Below are 24,812 nucleotides of genomic sequence, written 5' to 3'. Positions count from 1 at the left end.
TTCATTAGCTACAAAGAAAGAAAATTCGGGTTGTGCTTATCAAACTACTAGCAATCATAGCAGATCTTTAAAAATAATAAACACAAAAGACTTTACATACTTGCTAGTAGTCACCTCTTCATACTGAGCATAATAGTGGAATTTTCGTTCATGTTCATGCTTTATCACACAACTTAAACATCTGCTATCACTTTGGCATGAGAATGCAACATAGTTTTTACTATGTCACTTAAATTAAATTTAGATTAGATATTGAGATTTGGAAATACAGGACTGAAATTAACCTTAGTAATTCGTTCTTGTTCATTTTTATTAGTGTCCAAATCACATATGTCTAATTCATGAATCTATTTATTTCTTATCATTTATCCAAATTATTTTAAATTCCCAAAGACCATGAGGCTAGAGGTAGGTCAAAGTTACAAAATATATCATATTTGAAATCATTTCTCCCTCTAGTTTGATTGGCTGTCCTCATTGTTTCATCCCTAATGATTACCTAATCTGGCATGAGACCAGAAGGACAAAATGAGATAAATTAACATCCTGGGCTCCTGGGTACAATTCAATAAATGACAGTTTTCATTGCCCTGCAAAGAGAATCTGGTCTCCTTGAAAGAACTACTCACTTGACTCATGGAAAGTGGGGAACCCCGCCCCCAATCGCCACGGCATCCCTATGAAAGATAATACTTACAGGATTTGTTTTTCACTTTGCTATATCTGTGTGCTTTTCTGAATGTCACTCCTGGGCTGTCATGGCAAATGCAGTAATAAATGCTAGTTTAGAGTATGTCTCTATGTAGCCAAGTAGACCTGGCTTTTGAAATTATATTTTTTGGCCCATTCCCTCTTGTTATGTTGATGATATTCTCTGTGATCAAATCTACAACATCTTTTTAGTTTTCAGTTTTGTTGCTGAGTTCATGCTAATTTTAGTTTGGTATTTTCAACATGAAGAGTCAGAAACACTCCCTTTAATGTTAATGAGGCATTAGGATAATTTGGGGATTTATTTTCATATGTAGGTTGTTTTTCCTAATGCTAGTGAAGAATAATTTAGGATCATTCAGGAGGATCCATTACCCAATTTATAATTTGGAACCACTATTTTAGGCATTTTTTTGTTGTTTTATATAAATAAGGATGTTACCCAAATTTTGTAGAAATGTCCTGATTTACTAAGAGCTACTCCTTTTTAATGAAGGCAATTCATTAGGGATGTTACTAAATATATGTTGATTTTATAACATTTTATATGAATGAATTTGTATATAAAATATATTTTATTAACACATCCCAAAATTTAGTTCAGAATATAGAATCCTAATTTTTTCCTCTCTGGCAAGTAGGCAAATATGAAATATAATCACAATGCAATAATTCTGGCGATTCGGTGACATAAAATTCTGCCTTGTTATGGTGAGATTAACAGGATGACAGGTTGAGCTTACCAGTAGCCTCCTGGAGCTTCTCGTACTGGTTAAGGATCAAAATCTGCTTTAGTTCTAGTTCAGGTTTGGTAAAATAATAGGCAATTATATACTCTACATAAATATCAATAAAGAAAACCCTGATTTCTGTGGCTGGGTGGAAGTTCAAGAACAGTCATGAGTAGTCCAAGTGTGTCTCCATATGCTGTTGCCCAGATGCACATGGTCAGGTAAGTATCAGGGTTACAGAGGAGGATAATCATTGCATTTATTGCCTAAACTAGGACAGTTTGGAGAATAAAGATAGGATAAGAGATGCTTAAATAATTAAAATGTCATCATTATAAGTATTGAAACATAAAGCAACATTACATTCCACAAAAAGAGTATTTGTGATTTATCACTTGTAACAAGTGGAAACATCAGTTCAGCAAGGACACTCACACTGTGCTAAGCTTGTGGCAGGTCTTCTTGGCCTGTAATTTCCCCCATTGTCCACTGACCCTGTCAACCGATGGCCTGCTATGGCAAAAGGACTTTTGGAGTCAATCTTCTCCAGATTTGTAGAGGACGAGGCGACTGTAGCTAATAGATGGGTTACAGCAGTACCTCGTGGAGTTGTGAGAAGGTTAAATGGGACAGTGTGTGGAGAGTGCCTACTCTCCTGTCAGCCTAGATGGCCCAATAATGTTATTTGGCTTCTGTTTTATTTCACCACGTGCTGCATATTTTCATAAACTTTACACAGGACTCACTTCATCTTATCTTTATTATAGTTAGTGTTTTCTCTGTCATGATATTCAAAACTCCTTGAATACAGCCCACCTTTTATACATGTATGTCTCTATCTCTAATAGCCCATCTTATTAGTGAATTATAAAAAAAAAAAAAAAAAAAAATTAAATGTTGGCTAACCAAATGTTTCTGACTCTGCCCAAGGAAGAATTTGCTTTTCTGTCCATCTTGCTTTTAAAAAGGGGAAATAATACATAGTAAAGATGGGAAATTCACTGGGTTTGTTCAGCTCGATGGCTGTAACTGTTAAAGGCCTGTGACTTTCTTCGTTCATAGTGACAAGGCTACTTTCTCATCTATAATTTGGATTCCTGAATAGACCTACTTCCTGGGAGCACGATTCACTCTGAAGAATAGTCCAGGTTATTAAGCCAGTAATATATCCACAAATAGGAAGTCAGATGAATTTATGTTTGCATGGTCTCTCAAACCCTCCTTGTGAACCAAAGCATTCAAACCTCTACCTCCACCATGCTGAGTCAGAACATGAGGCAGAAAGGTCAGGGCCAGTCTCTCTGAGTGCCGTCTATTCACTTAAGTCTTCCTGGAGTTTCTGACTAGAGGCACATACACCTTTGAACAAGTTGAAATAGCAATGCCATTGTTTCGTTGCTTCTCAAAGAGATCATGAATTTATGATGAATTGTATTTTTGTTCTCAGTTTTTCAGGTGTTTTTCCCCCAGAATTTTATGACAATGTAAATAAATGCTTGCTGTTGACTAAACTTTGTTAGTCACATAATCTACCATGTAAAGTGGAAAGCCTTGGTATTTCTATTTCTACTAATCAGGACAATAAGGCTCAAAATTATTACAGTTTTCATATGATTGAGAAAATTCTTTGATTCAGGAATCAACATTTTCTACAACAAATCTAATACTTTTTCTCCAGTGCCAACTGCCCCTTTTACATATTGTGTAACATTATTCATAATTCCTCTAATGAAGAATTTAAATGTATTAGTAAATAGCCCAGAAATGCTTTCTTTTAAAACTATAATAAAATTTTGATAAGAATTTTGTAGGGGATAATACCATTATATATTCATTTAATTTATTGTCTATCTTTTATGTATATGACCTAGATCTCAGTTTTATTAGATATTTTTAATGCATGTTTCACACTGAGTTCAAGTCTATTTAAAATTTTCTAGGTTGTTCAATTTGATTCTGGGCCATGGCTGATGTTTGCAGACATTCCGAATCTGGAATCATTGTGAGGTTTTATTAACGAGTCCTTCTCAAGCTGTTCGTCAATGAAAATAGCACAAATGCATATGGAAGTTAGTTTCTGTGTAACAGAGTATGTCTTCATGCCTGGCTTCCCTGAAGGTCTAGGAAGCTTGGCACTCTCATCCAGTACTCAATTTAAAGTATTACTTATTTATTTTTTCTTAGACATGTGAGTAAGAGCTGGCAAATGAAGGAATTAAGGAAAACTCTGGGTCTAGAACAGTGAATTAGAAAATATTAAAATAATTCAAAGGCAAGTGGAAATGATAATAGATTTTGGTTACTGCTAGTGTAAGACTTTTGCTGGCTCCCTGGAGTCTGTGTGTGAAGAAATCTTGATTTATGCTCTGGGAAGAAGAGTGCTGTCTTTCCTTTGCCTCATATCTTTCTCCTTCTTCACAACTTTTTCTTTTCCTTTGTAACATATTATTAAGAACATGGAGCAGGATATACATTGTTAATTGCCTTCCTTTGTCTTAAAATTTTTTTTAATATTATAAAAGAATATATGTTTTTATGGAATACTTAGAAAAAGGTGATATATAAGTTCACCTATTAAACTCCTTTCATCTTCACCAGAGATATGATAGTGATAAATAAAACATTTTTAAAATTAAATGAGAAAAACTATACTAAAAAAATTAAGATTAAAATGTATAAACTTTTTTGTATAAAAAAAAAAAAGAACCAGAATTGCCAAGTCATCACTGGGTATGGATGGAGTTGGCTAAGGTCACAAACTTTTGGGGCTCTAAGTCTGGAAAGAGGCAAGAAACAGAATTGAACTCATATCAGAGACTAAAAGAACCCTACCTGTGATGGATTTGTTAGTTTGCTAGTGCTGCAAATTAGATGCCCACCCTCTCCAGTATGACCTCATTTTAACTAATTACTTCTGGAACAACATTGTTTCTAAATAAGGTCACATTCTGAGGTCCTAGAGGTTAGAACTTAAGTGTATGAAATGGGAAGGGGGACACTTGAACCCATACTATCAGGATACCAGGACTAATTTCACTGCAGGAAATCAGGGGCTAGGACAGAATTTCCCTAGCTTTGAATGGAGGCTGACTTAAGCTGTTTATTCTAATTTGGATAACTCAGAAGGTGAGGGAGTTAGAACTAAGCCAGATTACCTGCTTGTTTAGACTTTGTCTGCATTAGCCCCATTTCCAAGAATTGTTGTCCCCTATAGCAATACCTTTTCTGTAGAGTCCAGATGCAGGCAACAGCAAAACTGATAGAAAGGGAGGAGTGAGTTCAGAGAGAGCAGAGAAAGAAAAAAATACTTTCACATAAATTGAATTGGCCTCCTAAATTTTTAATGTACATAGAAGAATATCAGTGCAAAAGAAAGAAAGAGTAAAACTGAGTCATATGAATTTAGTTCTGTCAACAAGCAAATACTGAAATAGTCACAAATGACTTTTACATAAGTATAATCAAGATCCTCAAAGAGGCAAAGGAAGGAATACAGAAAGACAATAGTGAAGTAAAACCTGTCAGAAATAAATCAAAAGCAAGGGGCACAAAATAAAATGAGCCAAAATTATGAATCTAGTTACTTTAAGAAGGAATTAATGAACTGAAAATGCTGGGAGAACTCATTTAGCATACAGTTCAATGACATGAAGAGATTAAAAATGCAACAAGATATATAGGTGACATTCAGAGGTTCCAATATAGGTGTATTAGGAGTCCCAGAAATAGAAGAGAAATGACAGAGAAGCAATGTTTGAAGAGAGAACAGAAAATTCCAGAAGTAGATTGGAAAGTTGTAACTGTTACAAAGGTAATTAAAATTAAAGTCATATTTCCTAAGGAAGATTTTAGACATCAAGAGTAAAGAGAAATTTTTAAAACAGCAAAATAGAAAAGACAGAATACCTAAAATGGCAGATGATTTATCACAGTAGACTCTAGGAAAAAATGAAGTAGTCTCTTTAAAATGGTGCTTACAGTCAATCCTCATTATTTCTGAGTTTTGTACAGTCTCCAAAACCCTCACCAGCCATTCCCCCTAGAGACAATTGTTAAAATCTCATCCAGGATTTAAAATGTGTGTCCATATTATGTACATTTTTATTCACAAAAATAGTGATTTTTTTTTAACTCTAGAGCATCTATATAGTAATTTAAACATTAATTGGCAAATTCAATAAAAATATATTCTCACAAACTGAATGGGACATCGCATCTTTAGCAAAAAGTCAAAAAACAAAAGAATAATTTCTCATAAGTCTACCTTATTCGTTTCCTTGCCTTAGTTACCTAACCGTTTATGTGATTGCTTGGTTTTCTTTTTCCTGCATTGTCCTATATGTGGTGAGGAGCCTGTGTGTAAGAGATGTTTCATTTTTTGACGGACTTATGGCCTGCATCACCTTTTGGGGTATTAATTGCTGTTTAGAGATTTTAATACATTTTGAGTTTAAAAGAAATGACCTTGATGGAGAGTACTTGCTCTGTTCCTCTTGGACTGTAAATGCCTTTGTGGGCATCTCTGCTTCCTGAGGACTCTGAAAAACCTTGTGAGAGGGCCTTCATTTAACTGCTAACGAGAAGCAGCTGTTTTCCATGGGAGATCAATCATTATTTTCTGTATTCCTTATTCAAACCTTATTTCCAACATGTGTCATGTCCTGCTGAGGCAATGTTCAGGGGGCCTGTCACATAACAGAGCTGGACACAGCTTGAGTTTTGAAAGGCAGACCTTCGGCTGAAAAAAGGAGTCGGACATTTTCTTCTTTAATGATTCAGCTATTATAATAATGATGTGGCACAGGGAGGCCAGTAGAGTGTGCAGGGAACTCTACTGGCTGGGTAGTAATGTGTGTGAGTTAAGAGGGGACAGAGCAGACCTCGGGAGAATTTCTCAGTTCACTCCGTGGCTTCCGGCTCTTTTGTGGTATTGCTTCTGTGTTCTCCTCAGGATAGTACTTTCACCTTTGTCAACTCCTATTAAAGCCCCAGTGTCTCCATCTTATCAAAAGCACAATATGAGAAGGATATGAGATTGCTGATTTAATCCCCAGTATTACTGGAAGTAAACCCTTCCAGAGAATTTTATTTAATTTTTATCAGTTTGTCTTTGGTTCAAGGGATTTCAGACATTGTGAAGTAGGAGAGAGAGAGCATTTGGAAGGATTCTCCTGAAACCCCTTAATAATAATGAAAATCATAAAAAATAATGATAGAAGCTAAGCTTTGTTGACTTCTCACTATGTACCAAGCTCTGTGCTATTGATCATCTCAATCCTCAAAACAACCCTTTGGGTTATGCACTATAACTGAGCTCCAATTTTACAGATGATAAAAGCCAAGTTAGGTTAAGTACCCAGCAACCTCAGGGCACCCTAATAGTTTGTTAGGAATGCAAATGATCAGTTCCCACCCCAGACCTAAGAACAGGGAACATGGAGGGTAGAGACCAGCAATGCAATTTAACAAACTCTCCAGGTAAATTGGATGCCTACTGCCCTATAGTTTGAGAACAATTGTGCTAAATTGTACTTTCCGAATAAACTTTTGATGAGGGTCCTTTTTGCTTTTTTCTAGAGTGTAGAGTGTTTGTTTCTGTATTTGTGCCTAAAAATGTATCTGATACAAGGGAGGTGTTTAATAAATTTGCACTGCATGGTCATGAATAAATCTGTAATGAATCATCTCATGTAGCTCTATGGCAGGATGATCCAATAATTCACTTGCCCATTTTATCCAGATGTTTTCTCTTTTCTTGGGTAGGAAGGTCTGTTATTCATTTCCAGCAAACATCAGTTTTCTGAGACACCAGGACCAATGTGTAAGGATGGGATTTTCATTTATGAATTCATATATTCTTCTTAAGACCACAAACCCCAAGCAGTTGATCTGGATGATTATGTTTGTATTTTGACAGGGTAGGAATGTAGGGTGGAATGGAGAAGGCTTCTATATTCTATGTATTCAGGGAGTCACAAATGAGAGTAGCCAAACAGACAAATTATAAATACACAATAAGCCTCAGAGTTTTCAATACTAATTTAAAGCAATAAAAAGCTAAATAATAAAGTAGATCAGAATTAATAAAATAATGCTTGCAGATAGTGTATTACCTTCATATCACTATAACAAAATACCTGAGACCATTAACTTATGAAGAGAAAAGACTTATTTTGGCTCATATATTTGGAGGTTCCAGAGCATGATCAGTTGAACCCATTGCATTAAGCCTATGGTGGCACACCATGGCAGGAACATGTGGCAGAACAAAGGCACTTACCTCATGGCAAGGAAGCAAAGAGAATGAGGAGGTGACTGGTGTCTCAATTATCCTTTAAGGGAATTCCCCCTGTAATCTAAAGCCCTCCCAGTAGGTCCCACCTCTCAAAGTTTCCACAACACCCTAATATTGCCAGCCAGGGGACCAAGTCTTTCTAACACCTGGGACTTTGTTGGATATTTAAGATCCCAACTATAACATATTGTTGTTAAAGATATTGAGTCTGATACTGTGTTAGGAGTCCTAGAATAGCAGTCCACAGACTAGGGTTTCAGTCTCCTTTCTGTGATTTACTTGCCACATACTGTTAGACAAACTTTTCACTCTCAGAGCCCATGAATTTATATCTGCAAAATGAAGAAAATAGCCCTACCTACCTTTTATTAAAAGACTCAAAAAAATTAAGATACAAGTATTTCAAATGTAACATGAGTTCTTACCAAACCTAACGGCACTAAAAATAATGCAATTAAAAAAAAATAAGGCCTCAAAATTACAAATAAGTACAACTTTATAACCAAAGCTCTCTCTCTCAAAGTGATAAAAATAATAAACATACTATTATAGTTCAAAACATATATTAAAGTCCAAATTAAGAAACTGTCCAGTAAATATATGACTTTACCCTAAGGGGCAGGAGGAAGAAACCTACTTCATAAGACAGGAATAAAGGAGGAGAGAAGCTATGAAGATAGATCAAATTATGCTGAGTTTTAGAATGTATGTGCATCTAAGCGAGAATTTGGCTGACTCAAGCTAAGAAGAATATGGGGCCATAGCATGTAACTCTACACGCTTGCTGTGTTCAGTTGTGCAGTGTACATTTAGATGTTGGTGTTTGCTGGGGTAAAACACTAAAATGCTGGAAAAAATTCAAATCTGAATTATTGCATTAAATTGACCTAGTTCCCTTATTTACAAATAACTTCCAGGAACACTTACAACCAAACAGGCTGTATTTGGAAGTGTTGTAAAGTATGGCACAGAAGTAAGCTATTTTTATTAACACTATTTTATTTAGGCTTATAAAGAAAGGTCCAATATAACCAAAATCATTAGTATACTCTTCCATCTGTGTGGACAATTCCTTCCTTCCTTTTTTTTTTTTTTTTGGTCCATTGGCCTCATGAAATGGTCGCCATGTGTCAGGTATTGAAATACTGAACAACGTGAAGGGAATGTTGCTGGACTCTAGAGTGTGGAGAGAATTCAGGAAAATATAATGGTTAAAGAGGCAGAAGCAACCTGGATTTTGAGTAGGAGGGAGTTGCTTGGGAGCTGGGGAGGAGAGGGACATATTAGTGGGTCTCATAAGAACAGGGCCTTGCCCCATTGTTGCCATGGCCCCAGGAGTCTGGAACATGATGTGACAGTGTCACAAGGAAATGGCCTCTAGGTGTGAAGGCTCTTGGTCTTGATGAAAGGGCCCATCCCACTGCCGTGCTTGCCAGAGTTGCAGCCTGCCAAGGGAGCTTGAGAACTCTGCATGTGAGTGGCTCTTACAAACTAACTACAGAGTCTCTAAAGTCCAGGAAGAGATGCTGCTTTTCACAGGCAAAGGACAAAGATTAAATTTCCTGTTAAATGGAAATTGGAACAGATAACGTTTTGTTTAGGAAAAAAAAAAAAATTTTAAAAAGGAAAGAAAACTGACTTTCATTACATCTTGTAAAAAATGGAATTTATTTCCTCTTGTAAATAAATTGACATTTATTTCTTCTTTGGTGTGGAATACATTGTATTTCTAATAAAAGTGTACAAATTTGTTTTAACTTTGCCTACTGGTCAACTTTACATACATGCAGGTGTTATATTTATCCTTATAAAACAATGTAACATGACACTATGCTATTTGAGAATATTTTGTCCGCTTTATATAATTTTCCATGCTATCTTCATTCTTACTAGGTGACATTTCCTAGTGCAACAGGTAGGTAGCAGTATTCCTGGTTTCTGATCTGCTCTTCTTATTTAGCTATGGACTTACTTTTAGACAATAAAGATCATTAGAAACACAAAAATGCACTGGAATATTAATTAATAATTTTAAAATTACATTTACATGATGAGTATTTGGTGTGGATGTGAGGTGTCCCTCACAATCACATGTGAGACAATGCAAGAAGGTTCAGAGGAGAAATGATTGAGTTATAGTCTTAACTTAATCAGTGAATTAATCCCTGATGTGATTAACTGAGTGGTAACTGGAGTCAGGCGGGGTGTGGCTGGAGGAGGAGGACATTGGGACATGGCTATAGGGTATATATTTTGTATCTGGAGTAAGGAATTTCTTTCTCTTTCTGCTTCCCGATCACAATATAAACCACTTCCCTCTGCTACACTCTCCACCATGATGTTCTGCCACACCTTGAGCCCCAAGGAATGGAGCCAGCCTTCTGTGGACTAAGACCCCTGAAACCATGAGAATAAACTTTTCCTGCCCTAAAATTGTTCTGGTCAGGTCTTTTAGTCACAATAGTGAAAAAGCTAACTAAATCAATGAGGAAGTGTTTATGACACACAAGTTAAGTGAAAAATCCAAATATAGATTTGTATGACTTGGACTGTAGTCTATACTAGTAAAATTTAGAAGAAATAATAATTTGAGCCACAATCTCCATTGAAATGGGCTTGAAAAATTCTAATTACCTGGTGATAGACCCCTGCTAGGTTGAGGAACGTAAAATGATTGGCATGAGATAAAGATTTACTTTTTATTTTCCATGAAAAGAAATGAAAAATCTAGAAATTTCCTGCAAAGATACCTTGAATGGCCTTGAAGGAGGAAACGATGAAATGGAAGGATAACTACAGTTTACCGATTACCTGATAGATTGATTTATGTACAGATATTGAAAAATAAATAAAGCAGAAATAAAAGGAGAAATGGATGCAGGCAGAGATATGGAGTCTGGGAAAGAAATTTCACATTATGTACGTGAAGACAAGAGAGAAATACACCAAAATGTTAACATACTTTCTACCAATAGTGGCTTCATGGTATGTTTAATTTCCTTTCTAAAAATTATTTACTATAGTATCCACCTGTCACCATAGTAATGTGTGACTTTTATAATCCTAAAAATATTTTAAATGTTTTATGCAGGAGCTAAGTTTCAATAAGCGTAGAGTAAGGACCTGTTTCCTTTGGCAGGTAGCTAATTATGTAGAGACAAGAGGTAATTAATGCTGATATATAACATATGTGTTAAATGAATTGCTGGTTTTTCATTGTGATCTACACCATGTTATTCATATTTTCCCTTTTTTTTTTTTTAAACAAAAATACCTGTGCGTAGGATCTGCTTAAGAGTACAAGATTGTGAATGGCCTCCCACAGTCATTTCTCATGGGTAATTTTTAGATTTTATCCTGGAATCCAACCTGTAATCTTGGTCTTCTTCATTTCTCTATTCTCCTTTTGAACTCATTAACTCATTTGAAGAGTAAATGGATTTTAAAGTAAGCAAGTATTGCCAATAACATCAGAGAGAATTTTAGGAAGCTAGAACCACCCAAGAATTCTTCGACTCTAGTCATCTTTGTCTTTAGGGGAAGTAGAGAGTAAATTAACCCTTCTTGCTATTCTTTAACATTTCAGGAGATAACTGTATTAAAAGAGTCATTGTATCTATTCCCTAAGAAGATTGTCAGAGTTTTTAATAAAGTATTCTAAGAAGTTTGGATAAGATGCTAATGAGCATGCTAGACTGTATTCACTATATTGAAAACTCATTTGCTTCTTCCATTCTATGCTTAGAAGTGTTCTGAAAACCAGGTGTTAGATTTCTTCTTTTTTCTCCATATTAATTGAAAAAAAAAATTAAGGTCTTGAACTTTGTGAGTTTGGTAGGAGGCAAAAACAGTAGCTTTTTAATATTCAAGTTGCTTTTAGAAGGAAAGCTTTCAAAGATTGGTAATAGATTCAGCATATTACTTTTGTGATGACATTTTGATAATGTGTGATTTAAATTGGATAGATGTGTATCAAATATCTGTAAAAATATTCATGAGAATATTAGACATACATTTGATGTAGGAATCTAAGAATAACCTAAGGTATTTTTCTGGGCTAAGATATTTGTGAACAATTAACTTGGTAAAGCTCTATTATTAGATTTTTAATAAGGGGGAAAAAGCACTAAATATTGAAGTTTATTTTTAAGTGATATGTTTTTAAAACAAATCTTTGATATCCATATGCTGTAATTTTTGTACTTATACCAAATGTTATTCTTATTTCAAGAATATTTTGAGAGCCAAGCCCCATGGTGCTCGCCTGTAATCCTAGTGGCTGGGGAGGCTGAGGCAGGAGGATGGCAAGTTAAAAGCCAACCTCAACAACTTAGTGAAGCCCTAAGCAACTTAGAGAGAACTTGTCTCTAAATAAATTATTTTAAAAAGGGGTAGGGGTGTCACTCAGTGGTTTAATACCCTTGAGTTCAATCCCTGGCACAAAAAACAGTAGATATTTTGAGATACTGTTGTGTTCAGAAATCAATTAAAATTATGGTTGAACTTTTTATAGTGGGTGATTTATACAAAACAATTTTCAAGCATTGATGTAATAAAGGTGATTCTAACAGAAAAGTAGAAGTAGAGTTCTCTTTGTAGCATAAATTAACAATTAGATGAAATTGAAGAAGAGTATCTTCCCCTTTCCAGTTGGCTAAAAAAATGTCCAGCTTCTGTTCAAAGTGTAAACACAATTCTCAAATTAAAAAAATATTTGCAGGACTTCCTCTTTGAGAAAAGGCTTTTCTCAGGGAAGTTTTAGAAAGTTCATTTTAAGGTTTTCCATGTGGGCTGAGGATTAGTGTTCTTTGTCTTCCCTATTATCTCACACAGCTGTATTATAAGTCATCAGCTTTTACTGATTTCACCAGAAATTTATCTGCTTTATTATTTTCAAAGAGCATATCAAAATAATTTACAGTTCGGAGTGTTTCTCAGCTGTGCCTGTTAAGAAGAATCTTCTCTAAAGGTTGTTTATGTGACTCTTGGTTGACTCTTGATGTCACTCCTGTGCTGGCTGTGTTGTCTTCTCCAGCTGCAGTCCAAGGGTGCTCTGTCCAGAACCTGAATACAAGCTTCCATCTCAAGTAACCTTTCCACTTATTTCCAATTATTGATAATTTTACCTACATTTAGTAAACATCTAGTCCCTATCATGCTTTTATCTCCCTTCATCATGAACATTTTTTGCTTTGACTCAGAGAGGAAATTCAAGTTTCCCCAATGGACTCCCTCTTAAAAATTAATAGCAAAGTGTTGTATCAAAGAATATGTCACATGATCAGACATATATGTTCACAGAAATATGGAAACCAAATCATTTTCAAAATTAACGTTTTACTGTATTTTTAATTTTTTTCTTGTGAATTATTCTGTTTTGATTTGATTTTCAGCCTGAGATTTTTAGATAAGCAGTGACAAGAAGCAGCCTCTGAAATGGAGATTACCCAGCAAGAGTATTATCTGGGAGGTACCCTTAGGATCGCCAACTGTGGGGGAGTAGGGAAAAAGGAACAGGGAGGAGAAAATGGAGTACGGAGCTATGAGACGAAAACTTCAGCATCTCATGGCAAGTTCTGAAGCTCAGGTGGTCTTTACGAGTTGTTCCCACTTGAAGCCAGAGGCCAGGCTTTTAAACTCCACACTAGCAAGTCACTGGACATGGGCCACCTCAGAAGGGGACATGTCCTAGGATAAAGAGGCACTCCTGAGCAAAGACAGCTTCCCAGGAGGGGTGACACTGAGGGACTGTAGAGTGCAGAGCTCCTGGCACCTGGCAGATGATCCCCTCAGTCCTCAAGGGACATTAGGGGTACATATCAGGAAGCAGCCACCACGAACAGAGTATAGACACATCCAGGGAGTTAAACCAAGCTGTTTGGTCGAGACACACCCACGGCTATGTCATACAAAATGATGAAGCAGCTACTGCTTGCTTTGCCTACTTCTTTGCCTCCCTGACATTTTAGTTTTCTTAGAATGTTTCAGAGACCAGCTTCTCTGTGCTTTGTCTTCTGATATTTTGTGTTATAAATCCACATGAAGATGGCAATACATCTAACTGCCAATAGGTCTGTATGTTGCTCCTTATGGATAGTTCCCCTAAAATATAATAGTAGGTCTGAATATAGTTTCTTTGGTGACCTTGTTTAATTTGAATGGACACTTTTAATTAGAGCCTGCAAAATTTCTAAATGTGCCATATGGTTTGCATAAAAGATTTAGAATAGAAGGAGGATAATTACTGTCTGTGGAGCAGCTAAAAGAATGTTCCACCAGCCACTTTCAAATGTGATTCAGATGTAAAAGAAAAACTAAAGCAACAAAGTAATCAGTTTTGAATTACATGTAATAATTCCTTCTGAACTTTATATTTTATTGAGAATTGATGAGTATGCCTTAATAAAAACAATAGCCACCTCCCTCTCCCCCATACCCTGCCATATCATTACTGAGATTAGCTGTAACTTACTCTGTCATCTGTTTATAAGTACTCATTTGGGCATATGTTAAAACTTGCAAAGGAACACTCATTCTCTGATCATACCAAATTTTTTAAAACTCTTCTGTGATAAATAATTGAAATTTTTTCTTAAGTTTTGATTTTTAAATGTGAGCAGTAACTTTTGCTTGTAATCCATCTTAAGTTACTGAGAAACTTAAAGAAAACCCTACCAGAGGCACAGTCACAACTATGAATTATATGTAGACTATGTAATATGTGTACTATCTGACAAATAGAGACTAATAGCCAGGTGTCGTTAGTGACTTCAGTTTCCAACTTTGAAGACAAAAATGTGCATATAATTTAAAACATATAGAAGTGATCCATTATTATTAGAATATGTATAGATAATGAAATTTTTTAAAAATTTAGTAATCCTTTCTTCATTTTGTGCTTATACTTCCTTTACTTATTACTGGTATCAGTTCTGTGTACATTCTCAGTGGTCTCCATCTAAGCATTTACAAAGACACACACATATGTGCACATATAAAATATGTGTGTGTAGATTTTGAATATCTACTTAGATGCTGAGAGAGAGAGAAGTGCATATATCCATAGTATGCCATGTGCATTATTCATGAACTTTTCTTACCCTCAACTTAGCATTATTACAAAGATATTTTCTTGCCAACATATTTAAATAGAACTTATTCTTTTAAAACTGTTGCATAATATTCCATAGGGTTGAATTTACCATTTTTATATAATCATGCTAAAACATATACATGTGTTCTTTGAAGATATGCTTATTTGATTTATTACAGTTTATTTATTTTGTTAAATAGATGGATCATTTTATTTATTCCCTTCTAAGTAAATTAGAAATAAAAATAAAAATGAAATAAAAATTTAAAATGAGAATAAAAGGAGTGAAAACTTTTTCTCTATTACTTGATGCTTAAATTTGTGTAGAAGTTTAAATATTCTTCTTTTTTAATTTATTTTTTACTGGTATATTGTAACTTTCTGTAATAGTGGAAATCATTATGCCAGATTCAAACATATACATAAGAGAATTTGATCAACCTCGTTTCCCAGCACCTTCCCTTCTCTTCTAAATATTATTCTTGTTTAAATGATTTTAAGACTGTAATGTTAATTCTATAATAACTCTTCTATTGTATTGTTTAAAATATTTTTATATCCATCTCTTCCATATGTTCCTTTTCTGTAGACAGCTTCTTCTTTGCTTTCTCTTTTTCTGAGAAGACAGGTTCTGCTACAACATTAGGTAATACATAATAGCAAACACCAGGTTATTCATAAATAAGTGCAATCCTATAAATTAAAGTCTACCTTTAAGTAAAGTTTATATGTTGGGTTAAACTTCCCATTTTTGAGACATGCATTATAAAATCCTGACCTACTACAGCACATTCTTCCAATTTCCAATCAATGTCCATTCAACCAAAGCAATAACTGCTTCATAAGCTAAATTAGAGTGCCTTCTTATAGCTGATAATTCTTGGTACAGCCTCTTGAGCATCAAGTGCGAATTTCAAGAGAATCCATCCCTAGACAAGTTCAGCGTTATCAGCTTGAATCCAGACAGCTTTTGCTTCCCTTTGAATGTTACTAGCCTGTACTTTTCCATCTCTTTCATTTGTGCTGCCTTTGTGAAGCCACAAAATCACGTTCAGAACAGTAGTGGAAGAAAGAGCACAGGGGTAGACGCGTGTTTTCTTTGCTAAAGCACTTCAGGCCCTACAAATTTCTCCTCCTTGTTCAATTCTCACTGAGAACCTCATCTACGTTTGTTTGCCTGCCGTTGGAATCTCTTAAATGATAAACTTGGAAATTATTTTTCTCATACTGTCACATCAGGTGCTAACAGTGTTCTCCCTTTTTGAATTAGTTCCACTCTCTAAAATTATGATAGACTTAAATCTGTGTCCATTCTGCAGCACTTTTTGGAATAGTTTTAACTTTGGCTAAAAATATTCTTGGCACCACTGAATCTTTTAGATGTGTCTCTTGATAAGTGAGTTGTTTTATTACATCTCTTTTTTATCAATTAAGCAAGTTGTTTTGCTTCTATGTGAATACTTTGTGTACATTATTCATTTTTTTAACTAATATATCTCTCTTTTGTATCTACTATGCCCAAGATAATATGCTAAGCACTGGGGCTCATTTCTCTTTATATCACATAAAAATGATTATACATAGTGTAATGTGAAGAGTACTAGATTTATCATCAGAAACTGTGGGTTTGGATCCTGCCTCTGCCATTTAGTTGTGGTTTGACCTTGCCCAAATTACTTAAACTACCTCTGCTTCAGTTTCCATTTGTATCTCAAATGGAGCTGATAATACACTTCTCACTGAATTCATAAGATTAAGTGAATGCCAAATCACTCTGATATTGAGTAATGTACATGCTAACTATAGAAAATTACTTATCCATGTTTCCTGCTCCTAATAAACGTATTTCAATGGAGGACAATACAAAGTATTTACAAATAGTTTCAGGCCAGGTAGAAGGTCCATAAGAAAGGACAGAAAATATAGTCATTTTCTGGGGAACTTAATCAATTTCTACTTGAAGAACCACGAAAGTCTTAATGGTAGATAAGAATTTAGCTAGGACCAGAGAGAAGTGAATTTTGGTATGTAGAAAATGAAAAGATCACTCCCAGTGAAGGGTTTTTAAGTGAGTCAGAGCAAGGAGACAGCAAAAAGCTTTTACAATAATGTGTGGAATATCTTGTTTAGAACCTTGAGTATGTAAAGAAAGGTAGTGAGATTTAAACCTAGATGGAGGGTCATAACTAGCACAAGAAGTGACTTGGATGCCTCCATTTGGTAAACATTAAGGACATACTGAAAATTTTGGAATTTACCAATATACCCCAAACTTTCAACAAATAAACATTACATTTTAAACATTAAGTCATGGAGCTCTTTGACAGGGATGATTTTTTTTTTTTTTTTTTTTTTTTTTTTTTTTTTTTTTTTTGACAGAACAGAGATACAGGTAACCTTTGACCAAGCAATTTTGGCAGTGTGGAAGGCAAGATGGTTCAAGTACCAGGTGGGATGACAATGAATCCAAGACTATGATTGTCAGACCGCTGGCTTTTGGAGTAGAAGGGGTAGCAGAATGGTGGGGAGAGAGAAGGTGCAAAAATGGAAGATAGGGATAAATAACCAGTGGCAAGGGAGAGAGGAGACTGGAGCTGAAGGGAAAACTGGTGTTATGAAGCCTGGGGGATGGAAATAGAACCAGATGGAGGGCGTCCTGTAGCAGAACTGACTTTGGACCCATAGGAAGAAGAGGAAGAAGAGTGGACAAAAGGCATTTTGTGACAGAAACAAGTTAGGAGAGCAGTCATTAACTAACTTTAGGTCACAGTAAGATAAAAGGAAAACAGCTCCTAGGAACTGAGGAGAACAGAGCGACCTTATAATTTGCAGGACCCAGTGAAAAATGAACGTTTGATCCTTTGTTCAAAAGTAGGGAGGGAAAGTGTTGTTAATGAGACTAAGCTGTGGGGCGGGGGTTGTGGCTCAGTGGTAGAGTGCTCACCTAGCACATGTGAGGCCCTGGGTATGATCCTCGGCACCACAAAAAAAAAAAAAAAAAAAAAAGGTGTGTGCACCTAACCAAAAATTTAAAAAAAGATTTTTTTTAAATGCTAAGATATAAAAATTTGTTTCATGCCTCCCCCCCCACCCCTTTTTCCTTCTTTCCTTACCATCATGGTGTTTTCTACTTGGTCATGAGGATTCTTGAAGTAGAAGGTGAGTCATGGATACACTCAGGTTGCAGGGAGTTCAGCACCAACTCAGCAAATGTATGCTCCATGGACACATGCCCTCGCGGGGGGCAGGAAAGTCAGTCTCCACTTTCTATCAGCTTGTGCCCCTTTCCACAACAGACCGACAAATGCCAAGTGAATGCAGCCACTACATGAAGACTCTCAGGGAACTGGATTGCTTGGAGGTAGAGGGAAAGCTCAACCCTACTAAGTTATCCTTCAACTGTGCTGTGGTGCTGCCAGCCTGGGGTGGAGCCAGCTGCTGCCATAACCTGCTGTGATACCATGGAGTTTCTTCGTTACCTGACACTCTCCCAAATGTGTTCGGGTATCCACGAGGGCTAGGGGAACTGCAAGAGGATACTGGGCAACAGTGAACAGCAGGGAACAGTAAGAGGTGGAACTGTATGTGAGTTAAGGCTCCAAGTCCCTGGTACATGCTCCAAGGCCTGCCTCACTTACAAAATGCAAATTCCAAGATAAAATTATTGGTCATTTTGAAGTTAAGCACTAGGCATGAGGCCTGAGTTAGCTTTTTCTTGCTGTGACCAAAATATCTGACAAGAAAAACGTATAGAAGGAAGAGTTTATTTTGGACTCACAGTTTCAAAGATTCAGTCCATGGTCTACCAACTGCATTGCTCTGAACATGATGGAGGCACAACATTGTGGCAGAGGGATATGACGGAGGAAAGCTGCTCAGTTCATGGCAACTGGAAAGCACAGAGAGCAGAGCCTCCGGTGACCTACTTCCTCCAGCCATTCCCCACCTGCCTATAGGCACCATCCAAAACTGTAGTCCATTTAAATTATTAAGCCATCAAATGGATTAATCCACTGATTAGGTCATAGCTGTCATAATCTATTCATTTAGCTCTGAACCTTCCTGTATTAACACATGAGCTCTTGGGGAGAAAGGCCTCATATCCAAACCATTACAAGGTCCTTCTAGTTAGAGGCCTTTGCAGTTGCACTGGTCAACTGTCCATGAAGTCAACACTGAATGTGTGTGTGTGTGTGTTTGTGTCGTGTGTGTGTGTGTGTTCATGTCTGTGTGTGTGTCTGTGTAAAACATATAAAACTTAAAATAATCACTGCAGAATTCCAAAGAGAATCAACATGAGAAAAATAGGAAGTAATAGTTCCTTCAATAATGCAGTACTTGGTTAGTGTCTTTGGGAGCATAGGGGAATGAGTGAATAACAGAGTCACATTGTGAGTTTTGTGGGCTGTGGGCACTTTCCCTGTAGTGGACCCCTTTCTCTAAAATTAAAAAAAAAATGTACATTTTATGATTGCCTTGGCATAAAGACAAATATGTTCATATTATGGCTGGGAATATAGCTCAGTTGCTACAGTGCTTGCTTTGCATGCACGAGGCCCTGAGTTCAAATCCCGACAAAAAAAAAAAAAAAGAAAAAATATTTTTTAATCTTAAAGTTTATTTTTTTCTTAATTTTAAGATAGTGAAACATACGTGTGGGCCTCTGAAAGTATTATGGTGGTCAGAGGAATGGAGTAATAAATGGAAGCTTTGGGTCAGATTGAGAAGTAGTTTAGGTCTTAACGTTGTTAAAACTTCCAGAAAATAAAAGGTTCAGTGCTTTGGTTGAGAGATAAAGGCCAGTCATGTATCATTTGACTGTTTAATTATGTTAATTTTATTCATTTGCTTTGTCATATATGCCACATAGTATCATCAATAAGTAATTCTCTAGGAAGTAAATTCTAGAGTAAAAAGAATTTTTGTTATCTTAAGTTTTGAGAGGGAAAGATCCCTGAATTATTTTCTCTCACTTCCAATTTATTTGACTGATATTTAAAAAGAAATGTAAAAAGAAATATTATTTTGTTCCAGTTGGGATAGTTAAATATAATCACAGATTTTTGTGAAGAGTAACTTCAGGGTTTTGAATCCAGTACATTTATATTTAACTTACAAGTGTTAATATTTCTGAGATAATTTTAAGCAATAGAGCATCAGATTATATATGAGCTATTTTATAATAATAGAAGTCACTTTTAACTACAGGTTAAGTGACTACATTAAAAGGGAATACAATTATATTAATGGATTTATAATTAAGTGCCTAGGTCCTTGATAATTTAGAGGTGCACTTTAAATTTAATTGATCTTTCTTGGAAGCTTGGTTGAAAGCCGTTGGAAAAGAAAAGAAAACTAAATAAAAAAATTCTGGTTTTAGCTTTTATAAACAACAGAGAATAAAAGGTGCAGAGAAAGAACAGAAGAATGTCATTAAACAATAGGTAAAAAGTTTCACCAAGAGGGAAGTATAGCTCGTAAACCAACATAAAGAATTTATTTTCAATAGAAATAAAGTATAAACTTAAAAAGTTATCAAATTTACTAAATAAATTAGCAAAATAGACATAATTTTGTTTGTATTATCTTGTTTATATTATTTTTAATTTTTTAAAATATTATTTTTCCTGGTGGAAAAGATGCATAATTGTGGATTTTTTTCCCTTAAAAGAACTAGGGAAAGGAGAAGATGCCACAGCAGGAGAGATAGAGAGACTTAAGCAGGATTAACTGGTGTGTTCCCAATAGCTGGAAGTGTTTAATTAGAGTCTGGGTTGTCATTTGTTAAATATGTTAAAGAAGGGATTCCTATCGTGTGCAGGAGTCTGGAATACTTCATTTTTTAAGGTTCTTTCAAAGTCTACAACTGGATAAGTCAGGGATTCCTACCATATTTATTAAAATTCTTACTAGAAGAGAAAGAGAGGGATAGGTGGTTTATTGATTTTCCTGAACATATGAAAAAAACTGAAGATTTTGTGATATACATTAGGAGCAATTCAGATATCCTTTCTGTCATTAATGTTGGCTGTATATGATTTATTAGGTAAAGGAATAAAATACTTATTTCTGAATTACTTCCGAGTTTTGTTTGATAACTTGCTTTAAATCTTAGATTTTTGTTCTGTTTCTTGAAGTGTAGTCTTGGAATACAACATCAGACTCACCTGTAGAGCTTGCTAACAGGCAAGCTCTGCGGCTTGTACTGAGACTTGCTGAAGGACAATGTCAGAACTCTGAGTTCTGGGAAACTTCATTTTAATTAATTTAGTTTAAGTGCTGTTTGAAACTCAAAATGTGACCCAGGAGCAGCAACTCTGGTATGGCTTGGAGGTTTATTAGAAATGCAGAATCTTGGCCTGGATGAAGCCAATCCTGCTGCAGGGCCATGAGCGGTCCATTACGCAGATTAAGTATAACCGCGAGGGAGACCTCCTCTTCACCTCCTCTTCACCTCCTCTTCACCGTGGCCAAGGACCCCATTGTCAATGTATGGTACTCTGTGAATGGCGAGAGGCTAGGCACCTATATGGGCCATACTGGTGCTGTGTGGTGCGTAGATGCTGACTGGGACACCAAGCATGTCCTCACTGGCTCAGCTGACAACAGCTGTCATCCCTGGGACTGCGAAACAGGGAAGCAGCTGGCCCTACTCAAGACTAATTCAGCAGTCCGTACCTGTGGTTTTGACTTTGGGGGCAACATCATCATGTTCTCCACCGACAAGCAGATGGGCTATCAGTGCTTTGTGAGCTTCTTTGACCTGCGGGATCCAAGCCAGATTGACAACAATGAGCCCTACATGAAGATCCCTTGCAATGACTCCAAGATCATCAGTGCAGTTTGGGAACCTCTGGGAGAGTGCATCATTGCAGGCCATGAAAGTGGAGAGCTCAACCAGTATAGTGCCAAGTCGGGGGATGTATTGGTGAATGTCAAGGAGCACTCCCGGCAGATAAATGACATCCAGTTATCTAGGGACATGACCATGTTTGTCACAGCATCCAAAGAACACAGCCAAGCTCTTTGACTCCACAACCCTTGAACATCAGAAGACTTTCAGGACAGAACGCCCTGTCAACTCAGCTGCCTTGTCTCCCAACTATGACCATGTGGTGCTGGGTGGTGGTCAGGAAGCCATGGATGTAACTACAACCTCCACCAGGATTGGCAAGTTTGAGGCCAGGTTCTTCCATTTCGCCTTTGAAGAAGAGTTTGGAAGAGTCAAGGGCCACTTTGGACCTATCAACAGTGTTGCCTTCCATCCTGATGGCAAGAGCTATAGCAACGGTGCTGAAGACGGTTATGTCCGCATCCACTACTTCGACCCACAGTACTTCGAGTTTGAGTTTGAAGCTTAAGAAGCTGGATCTCCATCCAGGCCAGGAAGGCTGCTCACAGAAAGTTTTGGACTCTGAGAAATAAATTAGTTTGATTAAAAAAAAAAAAAAAAAAGAAATGCAGAATCTTGGGTCCTACCCCACATCAGAGAATCAGATTTTTCTTTTTACCGTGATCCCTAAGTATTTTGCACCCATATTAAAATCCAAGAGACCCTGATTAGATAATAACCACACAGTGACAAACTGAACTGATTTATTTCAAGTCAATTGTGTAATCAGTAGTTCATTTTCAGTCAACAAATATTTGTTGAAAATGAACCCTATAAAAACTGCTGTTAGAGAAGAAGTACATCAGGGTACATCAACTTGCCATTTGAACCAAGTTCTAAAAGATATCTTAACCAGAAAGATAATGGGCAGAGAGATGCATGCTAGGAAAAGCCATGTTTTCTGATGAAAGAAAATAAAACCCAGAGACAAACTGCAGTACAAGTAGGACAGAAGCCAACCTGCCACTGCTATGAGACCCGCAAGGTCCACATGTAGTATTGATGGTTAGTAGGCTTGTGAATATGGGCACATGTCTTAAATTCCATGTACCTCCATTTCCCCTTTCATAATTCGGAGTTCTTCTTAGTGTCCACTTAGGTTGCTCTGAGGATTTAGTAAAGTATTTAGAAATGTACCTCCTAATGATCCAGTGCTCAAGAATATCCAGTCAACATTGTTAATTCAGCATGACCAGAGTTTACATAAGCATGATGGGAAATAAAAGGACAAATTTTAAAAAGAAAAAAAAATTAAAAGAATTCTGATTACCCATCCAAATGAGCAACTAGTTTACTTGGCAGTAGGTGAGATGCAGGGCTTTGCACGCCATGATAAGGAATTTGGAGGACTTAGAAGAGCAATGCACCGCAGGAAAGTAAAGAAGGAGGAACCTGTGAAGGGTCTGAAGGAGGAGGAATGGGTGTGGGAGAATGAGAGACAGTGCTGCTGAGCAAGCCAAGACAGAGTGAAGCAAAGAATGTTCCACAATGTCCAAATGGAGAGTGGAATAAAATGAGGACTAAAAATGCTCATTGGAAAGTTTCTTTGTGACTTTCCCAAAAGTTTTTTCAAAGAATTAATGTCTTAATAACCCAAATCAATGGATCAAGGAGGGAGTGAGCAAAGAGGAAATGAAGATAGTGGGGCACTTTTTAATGAAAACAAGAATGTAAACTGAATAGGACATGGAGAAGGGGATTTTAAAGATATGTCAAAGTATTCGCCATGTCAATTTCTTGGTAAATTAAAAGCAATTAAATTCTAAATATAGGTGGATTTATGAGACTGAGTACTTTCTATGGTACCAAAAGATGTTTTAGATGTAACTTCTACTTTCCTTGCTCCAGTCCTGGAGTGTCACCTATGTATCCAAGAACCCTGTTTCCTTAGGTAAGGAATATTATTAAAAACTAAGTCCTAGATAACTGAGGAGACAGCCTGGTGGTAGAGTGTTTGCCTAGCATGTGCAAGGCCCTGGGTTTTTACCACGACATACACACATGTACACACACACATACATGCACACCAAAAAAAAAATAAAAAAGAAAAACAGGAAAAAAACCACAATTAAGTTCTGGAATCCAGATGTCTTTATTTGTTCTCAATTGTCATTCATTGCTTCAAGACCCTTTCAAGGAATAGAAATAAGAAATAGTATAATAATATATGCCTGTATGTATATTATGCATATTTATGCACACTTAAATTATGATATAATACTATTCACACATACATTTGATAACATTATTTTATCAATTTCAAATTTCTTGGGTGTGATCAAGGCAATATAATCATACAGGAAAATTTTTTTTTCCTAAAAGATAAATATTGAATTATTCATGATGTTCAAAAGTTATTTTTAAAGGTTTCCAAAATAATTTAAACATATAGGTAGGTGATAAAAGATAAACAGAAGCAAAATAATAAAATTTGGCAATAAGAAGAGTATGAGCATGTTCATTAACAATTCTTTCAACTTTTTGGATTTGAAATTTTCAGCAATAAAGATTAGGAGAATAAAAACATAGGTGGAAAGAGAGCTCTATTGCCAAGATTTGAGATAAAGAATAAAGATAAATATTTGCGTGTGTGTGTGTGTGTATATATACATATACATATATAAAAGATAAATATATAAGTATTAAAAATATAGATAAATAAAAATTAGGGTTAATTTATATTTTATGATATAGACATATGATAAAAGAAAGTCTTAATTGGGATTGCAATAAGGTAAACATGAACTATTTCTAACTGATATTTTCTTTTAGTCACTGAGAGCATGAGATGTGACGTTTGTGAGTTAAGTTGCAGAGAATAAATAGGGTTTGCAATCACTGTTGAAGTTGATGGGAGATGTTACTGAGCACTGGGGATTCCAGCAGATGTGGGAGACAAAGCACTTGTAGAGACACAAGTCATCATGACTACAAAACTCTCGCAAAACTCAACAACAAACTACAGAGAAGGTGAAAGAGTGGGTTATTGGAAGACCAGCATTTCCTGGGTAATTGTTGGAGAAATATAATGTGACAAAATTATAGATAATATTGGCAAGGGAGAGACTGTGTTGGAAGGACTGTGGAGTG

General features: G+C 36.1%; 2 protein-coding genes across 2 annotated transcripts in view; both read left to right on the top strand.

The window, feature by feature from the left end:
• Positions 1–24,812, top strand: part of LOC306637667 (EGF-like and EMI domain-containing protein 1) — a gene marked incomplete at its 3' end in the record, with an annotated part of 604,663 nt that overhangs the window by 405,323 nt on the left and 174,528 nt on the right. The window lies entirely within an intron of this gene.
• Positions 21,194–22,272, top strand: LOC306671127 (eukaryotic translation initiation factor 3 subunit I-like; the record flags this gene model as incomplete). Its single annotated transcript, XM_079156395.1, is given in 3 exon segments — positions 21,194–21,283; positions 21,285–21,838; positions 21,840–22,272. Coding segments are annotated over 3 exon segments (996 nt in total). The 3' UTR covers positions 22,192–22,272.

This window comes from Sciurus vulgaris (assembly GCF_902686455.1).
Source record: "Sciurus vulgaris genome assembly, chromosome: 10".
NCBI lineage: Eukaryota > Metazoa > Chordata > Mammalia > Rodentia > Sciuridae > Sciurus > Sciurus vulgaris.
The sequence above is the reverse complement of the archived record's forward strand: the minus strand, read 5'-3'. Positions and strand labels throughout refer to the sequence as shown.